General features: G+C 38.8%; 1 protein-coding gene across 2 annotated transcripts in view; it reads right to left on the bottom strand.

The window, feature by feature from the left end:
* Positions 1-14,303, bottom strand: part of LOC103604293 (exocyst complex component 4) — a 143,418-nt gene that overhangs the window by 110,147 nt on the left and 18,968 nt on the right. For both annotated transcript variants that reach the window (XM_008588861.1, XM_008588860.1), the window contains exon 2: positions 10,183-10,372. In XM_008588861.1, coding sequence (XP_008587083.1) covers positions 10,183-10,372 — 190 coding nt within the window. The remainder of the gene's footprint in view (positions 1-10,182; positions 10,373-14,303) is intronic.

The following is a 14,303-nucleotide window of genomic DNA, read 5'->3' on the forward strand; positions in this document are numbered from 1 at the left end:
CGGCACTGCCCCCGCGCCTCGCTCAGCCAGTGAGCGGGAACCGGTCTGTATGTGGGATCCGAACCCTCGGCGGGAGCGCTGCCACGCTTCCCAAGCAGCACACTATAGCAGTGCGCCACCAGGCCGGCCCCCACATTCCTACAACTTTAAGACAACACCTAAATTATACGTCTATGAAATTCTCCCATGTAAAAAAAAGTGCTGAAAAAGAGGACTTTGTAATCTCCCTTGATAGGCAGAGTGGAAAGACTATTAATTTGGGGGTCATAGATCTCTTTGAAAAACTAATGAAGATGGTTCCAGTTATCTCTATTCCTTCCTGCAATGCCACCAAAATAACAGCAAAGGAATTTCTCTTAAGCATAAAACAACAAGCAAAGAGAACAGAGAGAAGGGAACAGCAAATAAGAAATGACAACAAAACGTCAGAAGCTGGCAAGAAGATGGATGTGGGTGATTAAATTAGCAGACCAGGTTAATCTGAAAACCTTATCCGGGAATGGGGCTTGCCACCACTTAAATGGAGGCACTAAGTGTACTGAAAGCAGGGGTACAGGGCTAGAACTTCCTATAGGAGTGTTTTTGAGCCCCATTAAGACACACTGACAGGTAATTCCCTCCCCCCAAGAATTGACCAAATCTGGAGTGACTGAATTAGAAAGGATCTGGACTAGGAAATGCCAGGCACAGCTGAGGGGAGGACTGGACAGAAAACAGGAGGATAAAGTCAAAATGGAGCCTATTAAACAGGATGACCCTCAGCCCCTCTGGGCCCTCAGCCTCCTTCAATGGTTAGGCTCCAAGAACACTGGCAGCTTGACTTTGGGCTCAAATACAGGGGACTTAATGGCTTTCGCCTTAGGAAAGCGACGTGGTCCAAGTGAAAAGACCTGTATTAGATAATGACATTTGAGGTTTCACTTGAAGAAACTGCTGAGTCCCTGGCCCAACCATTGTAGACAAGCCTGATAACATGCCCTGAGCTTCCAATCGGCTCTGTAGTGCCTCCCTCTTACATACAAATGGTTAGCCAAGGATCACCAGACATTCAAGGAAAGCCTGTAGAATGAAAAGACAGGCATTAAAAAAAAAAAAAAGAAAGAAAGAAAGAAAAGAAAAAAGTACTGTAGGCAGGTGGGAGAACAGAAACTATGCAGCAAACAGAATTTTTTAAAACTATAATATCCTTAGGAAAAACAAGAGAAGCTATTACATCAATAAAACGAGGACAGAATTCTATTTTAAAAAATCAAAAAATGAAAAACAACTCTTACGAATTAAAAATATGATAGGAAATTTTTAAATCCAGTAGAAAAGTTAGAAGATACCCTTGAGGAAATCTCCAAACAGAAAAACACAAAAAACAACAGATAGGAGGTAAAAGAAAATGAGGGGATTGACCAAGAGAGGTCCAATACTTGCCAAATAAGAGTTCCAGGGGAGAAAAAATGAGAAAAATGGCATGGCGAAACATACTAATAAAATAATATTTAAAAATCACAGGAAAAAAAGACATGAGTTTTCAGATTGATTAAAAGGCACACCAAGAGCTCAAGAAAATAGGGTGAAAAAAGCCCAAGACAGAGCACATTATTCTGACAGGTAAGAACACAAGGGGTAAAGAGGACAACCTTAGAAGCTTTCAAAGGAAAAAAGAAAAAACAGGACCTATACAAAGGCTTGTGAATCAGAATGGCATCAGACTTTACCCAATAACACTAAAACCTACAAGACAAAGTAATATACCCTTAAAATTCTAAAAGAGAATTATTTCCCAGAAAAACTATCAAGTATGAGAAAAGAATAAAAACATTTTCAGAACACGCAAAACTGTGAAAAAATAAATATTATGCATCATATTTCAGCAAACTACCGAAGAATCAACACAAGAGAAAAACAGAAGAGAAGAAACATGGGATCCAGGAAAGTAAGAATCCAATGCAGAAGAAAGCTAATAAGACTATTCAGTCATTAACTCCAGGGAAAACAGCAGCAGCAGCAACAAAACTGCACAAGAGAAAACATAAACATAATATATTGCATGGCTTAGATGTAAATACTTACATAGTTACGATAAGTAAGCACTGATTATCTATTTAACCAAAACTAGAATACAACTATATAGAGAGGGTGAAAGAAGATGTGACAGGGTGGGGGAAAGAGTGAGAGGGGGACTAAATCTTCATCTTCCACAGCTGGAAGTCAACATGCAATGTAAAAAATAGAATTTAAGGGCCGGCCCGGTGGCGCACTGGATGGTGCGCCGCTTGGGAGGCGCATTACAAGAACTACTTATGTATCAGAGGGTTTGTTTCTACTCCAACAATTGAGGCAATTAAGAAAATGCGACACAGTAAATTTATAAATGTAGTTTTAAATGTTTAAGGGATTTGATTAAATTAATAAATGGCATTAATCAAAGATCCTAAAAGCAAATGTTAATACTCGCCATATTTCAAGAGAGAACAAAACGATTTTATAAGTTGGACTTAGAAACTTTGAGAATATTTATTTTTAAAAAGTAACTTGTGGGGGCCGGCCCAGTGGCTCACTGGATAGTGTGCCGCTTGGGAAGCGCGGCGGCGCTCCCGCCCGAGGGTTCGGATGCCACATGCAGACCGGTTCCCGCTCACTGGCTGAGCGAGGCGCAGGAGCAGCGCCGAGGGTTGCGATCCCGTTGCCGGTCCCCAGTCCGGTACGGGGGCGACGCTGAGGGTTGCGATCCGTTGCCGGACACGGAAAAAAGACAAAAGACAAAAAAAAAAATAGAATTTAAAAAAATAGGGCCGACCCCATGGCTCACTCGGGAGAGTGCGGCGCTGGGAGCGCAGCAGCGCTCCCGGCTGCGGGTTCGGATCCTATATAGGGATGGCCGATGCGCTCGCTGGCTGAGCACGGTGCGGGGGACACCAAGCCAAGGGTTGCGATCCCCTTACAGGTCACGAAAAAAAAAATAGTATAAGCATACTATTAGAAATAGAAAACACCTACAAAAAACAAAAACAAAAAAAAACTAGAAGCGTAAAAGTCAGTGCCTCTGAAGTGCTGGACCTGGGATGTTGCATGAGGTAGGGGAATCCTGGCTTTTATCATCATTTGTGATTTATTTGACTTTTAAACATATCTCTCAAGGCCATTCCCAGATCCCCTTAGAGTTCTTGGTCTCTGGGTTAAGAACTCTAGCTATTAAATCCATTCCATTTTAAATCTGAGCTAAAATCTACTTGATTTTGATTTCTGATATTCTACTCATATTGCCTTGGTTCTGTAATTCTCAGCTTTTTCTTCTATGTGTAATGGTTACTATGGAAACAGTTAAAAATAAATTTTATGTCATACAACACCCAACTAGGCTCTTTATCAAGAGAGTGGGGGATAAACTTACGGAGTGTCAGCAAAGCTTGGCAATCTCCTGTCTGATTGGAAAAAGACCACTACACATTTCACACTAGGATATATGCAACACAATCAGCTCACTTCTCACTTTTGCTTAGTACACGGAAGGAGATGTAAAAAGGAGGGTAGAATTTGGGGGGTGGGGGGCGGAAAGTGGAGAAACACTGGCATCAGGCTGTGTAGAAGAGGAACATCACCAAAATTATTCCCTAAACTGAAGTAACAAAGCTGCAGACATGAGAAGCTACAAAAACTTAATACTAAATTGCCCTGAGGCTTAAGCTTTTTGATTAGAAAGTCACGGTTATGAAGAAATGTTCTTCTAAAACTTCGGGGATGGGGTCAGTCAACAACAAAAAGGAAGAAACATGAAGATTCTCAAAACATTATGCTGATCAAAAGAAGCCAGACGCCAAAAAGGATGTGATATAGAAAGTTCTAAAACAGGCAAAACTAATCCACAGTGATAGGATTCAAAATAGTAGCTGCTTGGAGCAGGATGTGGGAAAGAATTGACTGCAAAGAGGCAGGAGGGAATTCTGTGGGGTAATGGGGAAACATTCAAGAATATATATGTTTGCCAAAACTCATTGAACTGTACTCTCAAAATATGTGCATTTTACTAAATGTAAATTATACCTCAATAAAGATGGGGAGCACAGCCATTATGGAAAAACAGAATTAAAAACAGAACTACCATATGATCCAGTAATCCCATACTTGGTATATAGCTAAAGGAAGTGAAATCAGTATGTCAAAGAGATATCTGTGCTCTCACGTTTGTTGCAGCACTATTCACAATAGCCAAGATCAACCCAAGTGTCCATCAACAGATGAATAAAGAAAATGTGGCATATATACACAATGGGATATTACTCAGCCTTGAAAAAGAAGGCAATCCTGTCATTTGCAACAACATGTACGAACCTTGAGGACATTATGTTAAGTGAAATAAGCCAGGCACAAAAAGACAAAATACCACATGATCTCACTTACATGTGGAATCTAAAAGAGTTGAACACACAAAAGCAGAGAGTAGAAAGGTGGTTACCAGGGGCTGGGGGTGGCAGGGGAGCGGTTGGGAAGATGTTGATCAAAGGATACAAACTGTCAGTTAGACAAGAGGAATAAATTCAAGAGATCCATTGTACAACATGGTGACTATTGTTAATAAAAATGTATTGTATACTTGAAAATTGCTAAAGGAACAGATTTTAAGTGTTCTCACTACATACAACTGGTAAGTATGTGAGGTAATGAACATTTAATTAGCCTGATTTAGCCATTCCACAAGGAATACATATTCCAAAACATCATGCTGTACATCATAAATATATACAATTTTTATTCGTCAATTTAAAAATTTTTAACTAATGAAAAGGGTGTTTTTTTTTAATGGACCAGGGGAAAAAGCATTTAATTAGCCTGATTTAGCCATTCCACAAGGAATACATATTCCAAAACATCATGCTGTACATCATAAATATATACAATTTTTATTCATCAATTTAAAAATTTTTAACTAATGAAAAGGGTGTTTTTTTTTAATGGACCAGGGGAAAAAGGGCTATGCCCATCAATGAATAACATTTGAATGTGAGAAACATACCAAATTACACCTAAACGCTCATGTCTCAAATCTCTATTCTACTGTTATAAATGTGATGACACTATTTTCATTCCATTCTATTTACTTTACACATATAATTAAGATTGAAAAATTACATTACTTTCTCTTCCTCTTCAAATCCATAAAAAGACAAGTTGTTCAAAATATGGCATTAAGTACAGAGACGTTTCCTTTGCTTCCTCAGAATTTTAGTAACTTCGCAGTTGCTTCTAATCACCAGTTCAGAAACAGCAAGATTTTGTTTCAATACACAAGAACTGCAAGTCACTCTAATTAGGGACTATTAGAAACAGAGAAAATAGGGAAAACAGGGCCCAAGAGGCTATCCTGAATAGAAATGTGAGATGATACAGACCCCAGAGAGGTAGAGATTTTTGCAACCCTGCCTTGGGAAATACAGAGAGATGAGGAAACTCATTGGGGACTTCGAATAACACTGCCTTAGCATTTGTGCCAGGAGGAGCAGAGATATACATAAGATGGGCTGATGGATACAGGCCCAGGGGAGGTGACAGAAGGCTATAACTTTTAAGCTATTAAAATCAGAAAAGTACTGAATTTGGATCAAGGAGAAGATAAAGAGGGGGAACTGTCTCTGAGTATGCATATTATCTATAATAAAGCGCCACAAATGTGTAGCAGCTCATTGAAAGTGAAGACTAGAATTAGTCCAAGCAAGAAATGGTAAATAAAAATCAATATAACGGTCAACATTATTCTTAATTTTAAAAGTACAAAATATCGTGATAACTTTTTTCATTTTTTGGTAGTAAAAGTATATCTACATATAAGGGCTTTCATAGGTTTTCTGCTGTCACTAGTGTCCAACCCAATTTTTCCCACAGTCTTACAGGAAGTGCCTAGAAAGAAAGAACTTCAGAAACACACTCATTTTTCTGTTGAAAAGCCCTTTAGAAATATAAATCATTTTAAAATTATCCTCAAACTTTTATTTCCCATACTTTTTTTCCCCTTAGTTTTTTTAGCTGCCATTCTAAAGTGGTAAGTTCTCTGAGAGATTCCCCTCAACCTGTTCCGGGGGCAATACCTTCCTTTTAAGTTGCAGGGTCTGGATGCAGTACACAGATACAGATACAGTTTAACTTAATAGAAAGATGACCTCATGGTTCTTGTAACTGCATCAACACACTCCAGACTACTGCCTACGTTTTAAATTATGGCATCTCATTATTGCCTGCTGTTTAGCATGTTCATTTCTAGAAACCTGAGTCTTTTTTCCCCTTCTGATATAAGCAGCTAGGATTTTTCCATCTTATGTTTGGGCTGTAAATTACCCTATCAAAACCATGTTGCTCTACTGTACCATTTTTTATGCTAATTAAGGCTATCCTTTATTCTAATTAGGAAGTGCCTAGAAAGAAAGAACTTCAGAAACACACTCATTCTTCTGTTGAAAAGCCCTTTAGAAATATAAATCATTTAAAAATTATCCTCAAACTTTTATTTCCCATACTTTTTTTCCCCTTAGTTTTTTTAGCTGCCATTCTAAAGTGGTAAGTTCTCTGAGAGATTCCCTTCAACCTGTTCCGGGGGCAATACCTTCCTTTTAAGTTGCAGGGTCTGGATGCAGTACACAGATACAGATACAGTTTAACTTAATAGAAAGATGACCTCATGGTTCTTGTAACTGCATCAACACACTCCAGACTACTGCCTACGTTTTAAATTATGGCATCTCATTATTGCCTGCTGTTTAGCATATTCATTTCTAGAAACCTGAGTCTTTTTTCCCCTTCTGATATAAGCAGCTAGGATTTTCCATCTTATGTTTGGGCTGTAAATTACCCTACCAAAACCATGTTGCTCTACTGTACCATTTTTTATGCTAATTAAGGCTATCCTTTATTCTAATTCTACCTTTCAAGGTATACTTTCATGTAAAAGCCAAAAAATTATTTTAGGTAAATGTTAACAAACATGTTGCATTACTCGATGATTAAGCCCTAACAACTTCACCTGAATAATCACGTACAGTTATTTCCAATTACAGACAAGAAAAATGAGTTTCAGAGCTTGATGTAGCACCAACAAGGCAGCCAAAGCTGGGGTGAAATGGTGTTTGTGCACACATCACAACAGAGCCAAGTATCTGTGCCCTCCCTTCAGCCTACCCTGCTCTTGTGATAAGCATTAAACTGACTGCTTAGTACCTTTAAAGAAACCTGAGGTCATCTCATCCATCTAGTACACCATGAAGAAACACTCAAATTCAAATATCAATAAGCATCACCTATACAGCCCAAGTCCCTAACTTGTATCAACTCATATTCATATATTTTGGTGCTGCTCCTATAAAAGACACTCACTATAAGAGACATTGGCAGATTTTGAAGTTTTCTAATTCAATAACCAAATTTGACCAATTTTACACTGTATTCAACAGTAATAGAACTGACCAAATATTTTACTTACTGTCCACATAACTTGACCTGACCAATCATACATGATATTTTATTTGCACATTTTTTTAATTAAAAAAAAATACACATTCTCAACATCTTGCTTGGCTCTGAAATAATGTAGCCCAATGATTATTGAATCATCCACATTTTTACTTTAAAAAAATGCATATTTATATTTTATATATAATCCAAAGTACAATTAAAAACCAAAATGACAGAGAAAGATTAGTGAGCAAACATCAATGTTTCCTTGGAGATAAGAAATGGACTTTCATGGTACCAAAATGTCAAATTATGCAATAAAAACAAATTTATTTTCATTTTACCCCAACATTTTTCTTCTCCCATTAATCAATTATTAAAAGCTTTTTTGAAGAGCTTTAGCCCTTTTTTTCTCTTTCCAATATTGAAGCTAATTCATAACACTGAATTATGTGGCATTTACTTTCTTGACAACTGTCTGATATGATAAACAAAGTTTTCTTTTGCTCAAAACCCCAGCATACTGAAAACGAGGATGGTAAAAAAGACTGTGGCTACTAAAACAAATGTGAAATAATCAAGATGAGGCTCTTTTTCAATATCAGGGGAGCACTCTTTGTTTGCAGCAAAGATGCTAGCGACTCAGTGATAGGAAGAAAAGCAGAAATCACTGCTGGTGCTTCCCTTGAGATTAGGACAAAGTCCTTTCAGTCATCCAAACTAATCAGAAAACACAAATACCAAAAGGTCCTTCACCCTTGCTGTGATTACCTGAGGCAAAGCCAGAAGGTCAGCAGCTCTAAACATTCATTTTCTGACCCTTCTTGAGCTTAGTATATTGGATCAAAATAGACTACAGTTTACTTTAAATCTAGAGCAACTGATCTATAGCTTTATCAAGTTTCACAGATAAATCATAGGATTAATTCACCACTAGTAAAGGCTAGGAACTATAGTATTCCTTTCAAAAATGCCCAGTTAATTTTAAATGTAAAGAGGTTAGCACATTGCTTTAAAAAAGGTGAAGAGCTCACTGATTCTGGAACTGGGCTCTTAGAGGCTGAAACTCATATATCAACAGTATTTTTAGAAGCATAATTTATGTATCTGCTTACGAGATCATAGTATAAGGTCTAGAGCACAGGAAATAGAACATGTGAGACTGCCATAAGCACAGCCATACTGGGCAGGTACATGCCCAGGGAGTCCCCTAGTCAATCTCACAGCACAGGGCAGTGACTTTCAAACAATGGTCTGTGTAGCCTGCAGTCCCACAAAGGGACCAAGCATAATGCTCTAGACCTCTCAGCCCAATGCCAAATACATAATAGGAGAGCGTCACCTCTCTTTGGCATGTTGGGATTTGGCAAAGTATCACATTAAAAAAAAAGAATTCTGCTGCTTAAAAATATGCCTGAAAACCAGCAGCAAAGGCTTTGGAGTCAAGGAGACCAGAGTTCAATTCTAAATCTGTTGAGGGAGGAGTAGACATAATCATGCAGGGCAAAGAATCAGTGTTCAATAGATGGTTAGTCGGGCTGGCCCCGTGGCGCACTGGGGAGAGTGCAGCGCTTGGGTGCGCAGCAGCGCTCCTGCCGCAGGTTCGGATCCTATATAGGGATGGCCGGTGCACTCACTGGCTGAGCGTGGTGCGGGTGACAGCAAGCCAAGGGCTGCGATCCACTTACCGGTCACAAAAAAAAAAAAAAAAAAAATAGATGGTTAGTAATTATTGTTATTTATCAAAGAGTAGTACTAAAAGGTACTGAAGGAGTAAACCTCAAAATATGCATCCAAGAACCATATAACTATGACATGACAGTACATAACCCTTATTTGATCACTTCATTCCTTGGTCAAATATACAAATAACCCCTCACAAACCCACTTTATCCTGTAGGTACTAAAGGCGCGGTTCCCAGGAACCAAAGGCTTTTCAAGGACCTACCACAAAAGGGAGGGACGGAGAGAAGGAGGGAGGAAGAGACAAAAGGAGGAGGGAAGGAAGGAAAGTAGAGGGTGGGAAGAGGGAAGAGGGAAGGTGGAGAGAAGGGAGAAAAGGAAAAAGATTTTTAAAAAGAGGAAAGAAACAGCTCCAAAATATGAAAAGAAAATTACAAAATAAAAATTAACACATGTTTGTCATGACTAAAGCATGACACCCAAGACTTGTGGTCTTCATAGACATTTCATTATATGTTTTAATAATTAGTAGGTTACATTTTCTTCACTTCATAAAAAATGCCAAGAATACACAATGACTACAGAGAAATCACAACCAACTTCAAATTAGGTGACATTTCAAAGCCAAAATTAAAATAAAAAAACTTTCAACTGTTGCAGCAATACACAGGCACACACACACACACACACACACACACACAATGTGATATGAGCTCATCTGATATACTGTGATGGGAGCCTCTAATACTGAGACCCTAGAGTATTAAAAGAGCTCTTCTCTTCGGTTTGGATCCCTTTCAGTGTTCCTCAAGTTGTGGCCACCTTCCCTGTGTTATTTCACAATGCAGTGAGGAGTAACAGCAAAAGCCAAGGATAAGGCACAGGGGAGGGAAGACACAAGCCCAGGATGCCCTTTGTGGTCTCCTCAGCCAGGCTTCCCAGACACCTACAAAACTCCTGGAATGTGTCATTAAGGACCATTAGCCACCACCATGGCAAAGCTCCAAGTCACAACACCTGTACTAACGGAAGTGCTGCAATCACCAGACAAGAAGAAAGGAGGCCTACCTGCTTTATTTTATTTCGGGAGTTAGTGATGCGCTCTGTGATGCTCTGGTACGTGCGAATGGCTGTCGTCAATTCTGTATAGTGCTGCACAATCAGTTCGTCCAGGTCACGGTCACATTTCTCATAAGCTTCTTCAAGGCGCCCCTTCTCATTTTCTCGATCTTCAACATCATCACTGGTAGACAGAGTCCTGGTGAAGACAGAGAATATACCAAGCTGAGTAAAACAAGCAAAAAGCAAAAGAAAGGTGACTCAGTCAATTACTAACACATTTATCCTTCTAACTAGGAAATGAAAAAAGTTACTAACAGAAAATACAAAACCACCTTCATAGTAAATTCCAATAGCCCATCTAAGTGGATTTGTTGGTTGCTTATCCAAGGAGCCCGTCTCTTCACTTGTTTCCTTAGTAGCAGAACTGATTTTAATCAGATGGCAGGTAGGCATGGACTTTGCAAGAGGCTGGGCAGTTCTTGATTTGTTTGAGTGAATCATAGTAATTCCTAATAATTCCATTCCTCTTACGAGTGACAAGCCTAGCCAATGAGATCTTAGAAACTTCTATAAATAGTTTTCTTGCAGAAGAATAAAAGAAAAGGTCCATTTTCCCAACCGTGGATATTGCCCTACAAGGTTGAGATACCCAAACACTTCTATCTTACAACCACAGAAGGGAAAGCCAAGGAAAAGGCAAGTGACCACTTATGCCGTTGACCCACCTCAGCTGCCAGCCCTGCACCTGCCTACCTCAGAACTTCTTGTTAGGGGAGATCTGAGATACCCAAACACTTCTACCTTACAACCACAGAAGGGAAAGCCAAGGAAAAGGCAAGTGACCACTTATGCCATTGACCCACCTCAGCTGCCAGCCCTGCACCTGCCTACCTCAGAACTTCTTGTTAGGGGAGATGATAAATATCCATTGTTTAACTCACTTCCAATTGGTCTTCTTTTATATGTAGCTGTAAGCATACTAACTGATAAAATTACTCATAGACTGAGGAACCACCTTCCAAAGAGCTCATCTGAATGACCTGAATTTGGTACGGAGCCCCCAGCAGCCTGGAAATAAGCTCATATTAATTATAAAATCTGTTACAACAGCAATAATCTAAGTTATACTACAAGACAGTCCCCATATTTACTATTCTTCAAACAGCACGAACAAGATTGATATGAATCAACAATAACCAAGGAATGAGATAGACACACTTATTAAAAATCTTTCAATAATTTAGTTTGATACACAGGCCACAGATCTTTGTTTCCTCTATTATCTTTCTTGGATAATTTTTTTTAATTTAGTATTATAATCAGTAACAAAGAAACTTTTTCCTCTTATCTGCTGGCCACAGTAATTTAGAGTTTCATTAAATTCCTTCGGATTTGTCAGTTTATAAATTCAGCCTGCCTTACTTCACTTATCCCTTTTAATGTAGGGAGGGGGATATTTTAGGCTCTCAATAATGGATGCAATCAATTATAAGTCCATCATAAGAACTGCTTTCAGGGATGGTCTGTCAGCAAATCAATCACATATCCACTTCTCGATATTTGCAAGCAAAATACTGTACAACAGTCTCCAAACTGTCATTTAGAGCAAAGGATCTTAATTCCTGGGCTGCACAATATATAAAATTTCTTATCCAATTTAGAGGAACATTCAGGAGGCTGGTCTTTGACTTCAATCTAAACTCCAAAAGAATTTTGTAAATGTGTCAGGGATGCCAGGATACCAGGTACGGCATGAAATGGGGAAGGTGGGGGGAGGTCAGCACAAAACCTGAATTAAGGCCTTTACCATGCCAGATCCTGTTTCCTCATCTGTAAACTGGTGATCCTAAGCCAGACTACTTCCAAGTTTACTTTCAGGTACAGAATACCACAGAAGCGTTTGACTCTTGAAGTAAATCATAGTGGAGAATTTAGGGAAAATTTGGTTTCAAAGATAGAGCTACCAAGATTACTTGCAATGTTTGGGTACAGAGTAGTGTAGCATATCTTCCTGTTGTTTCTATGATACATAACTTTGCTCTTTAAATCTGAAATCTTCCAGGCTACTAATCTAAAGTAAAACACACTCAGAAAATGCCTTCAATTTATCAACTGCCCCAGAGGTAAGAGTTCCTAGATATTTAACTCTATTATTTCTCCTTGTAACAGCAAACGTAATTTTCAAAGCTACAGTGGATCAGTTTGCCATCTTTACAATGCTTTTTCATGATTTCCTCTCTACTACCATTGTAGAAGGAAACACACCAAATATTTCATATCGTTTACCTTAACTACTTAGAATTTCCATTAAGGAAAATGTCAGGCCCAGAGAGGACACCTTCTCTGGCATCAGCTGTCACTGTAACACATTACTGGCTCATTTAGGAATTATTTAGGAAATAAAAAGGGTTACTAAAATGAAAATTAGCAAATAAGTTGGGTCTATAAGGGGTTTTTGCTTTTATTTTCATTTTTAGAGAAAATATTTATATAAGGAACGTCCTGTGCCAGGTTTGCCCCACATTTAAAATTCATCCTCTTGATGTAAACTGGGATGAATAACATTTTGTCTTCAGTCAAGACTTCTTCCATCATAGAACTCTGAGAGTACAAAACCATTAAAGTTTTGTTTTTTTTAAATTAGAGAAAAGGCAGCAAGGATAATAAAAATAATAATAGCCTTTAATATTTAGAAAGGCTTACTAGCTGCCAGAAACCAATTGTGTTGCACATTTTGCAGAATGTATGAGGGCACTTCAAAAACTTCATGGAAAGATGCATATTATCTTTCAATTCTATTATTCCACAAACCTTTTGAAGCACCCTCGTATGTCTGATCCTCATAACAGCCCTTCGGAGCGGGTCTTATTATTATCTCCTACCCCCACACCACCATCACCACATTTTTTACAGATTAAGCAGCTGAAATTTGAAGAAGTTTATTAATATGCCCGTACCTCACAAAATGAAGGTAAGGGATAGTATAGGGACATAAAACTCAGGTTGGTCTGTTTTCACGTTATGCCCCTAACTACTACAGTCATGGACTCTGAAGTCAAACTCCTAGGTTAGAATCTTGGCTCTGTCATATTTACTACCCATATGACCTTGGTAACAGCATCTCATTTTGCTCATCTATAAACTGGAGATTATAAGATACCTTCCTTATAGACTTGTTCGTTGAGAATTAAATAAGGTCAAACAAAGTCTGGTATTCACACTGTTAGCTATTATTCTTATTGTATTGGTTGTAATAGCAGCAGCAGCAAAGGCAGTAGCTATTTTTCTATCTTATAATAGAAATTACATCTTCTGGAGACACAGGTTCAAATCCCACTGCCGCCAAAGACTAGACCATTTGGCTCTGGGCCTGAGATTTAATCTCTCTGATTCTTACATTATTCCTCCTGAACATCAAGAATTGTGATGAGTCTGTGATTTTATCCTACTCACAAGCTAACAAGTTAGCCTGTCAGTTTCATAGGTACTGGTAAAAGACACGAAACCCCTGGGTCAGAGACTAAGGATTTTGTTACTAACAGCACAGCAAGCAGCATTAGTGTCAGCATATTTGCATCAGTTCCCTTGCTCCCAAGTACACTGGGAGCTAGGCAGGCGGGCCCAAATGAATGACTGCCCATACAGAGAGCTACTGGAGAAGAGCCCTGAGCTTAGAAACCAAATCTTTCATACTGGGCTGGAAACATGCCTGCCCTCTGCTCTGGAAGGAAGAATTATCTCTGTCTTTCAAGGCTGTCTGCTAAACATCCTTGACAAGATGGTCTAAAACAAAGGGTGCTCACTGCTTTGCTCACAAGAACTTTAGAAATACAACAGACACAAGGAGAATTTTCTCCAAACAATAATGAAACCTAAGTCACTGGGTTCCTTCACCGACTGAATGATAGAGCATGGTGCCAAGCAATAGTAGAGCATTTCCAAGCTCTTTTCTTTTCTGCAAAATGAGACCAGACGTACATTGTCTCAGACTACCAATATTTGCAAAATGAATGAAAGATAGACCATAAAAGCATGAAACAGTGGACTAATTCTAGGAGTACAGTTGCCATGCATGCCAGCAAAGCCCAGCAAACTTCAATGTGAGGTTATCTTATTTTAAGCCAGTC

This window comes from Galeopterus variegatus, unplaced genomic scaffold (assembly GCF_000696425.1).
Source record: "Galeopterus variegatus unplaced genomic scaffold, G_variegatus-3.0.2 Scaffold5074, whole genome shotgun sequence".
Classification (NCBI taxonomy): Eukaryota; Metazoa; Chordata; class Mammalia; order Dermoptera; family Cynocephalidae; genus Galeopterus; species Galeopterus variegatus.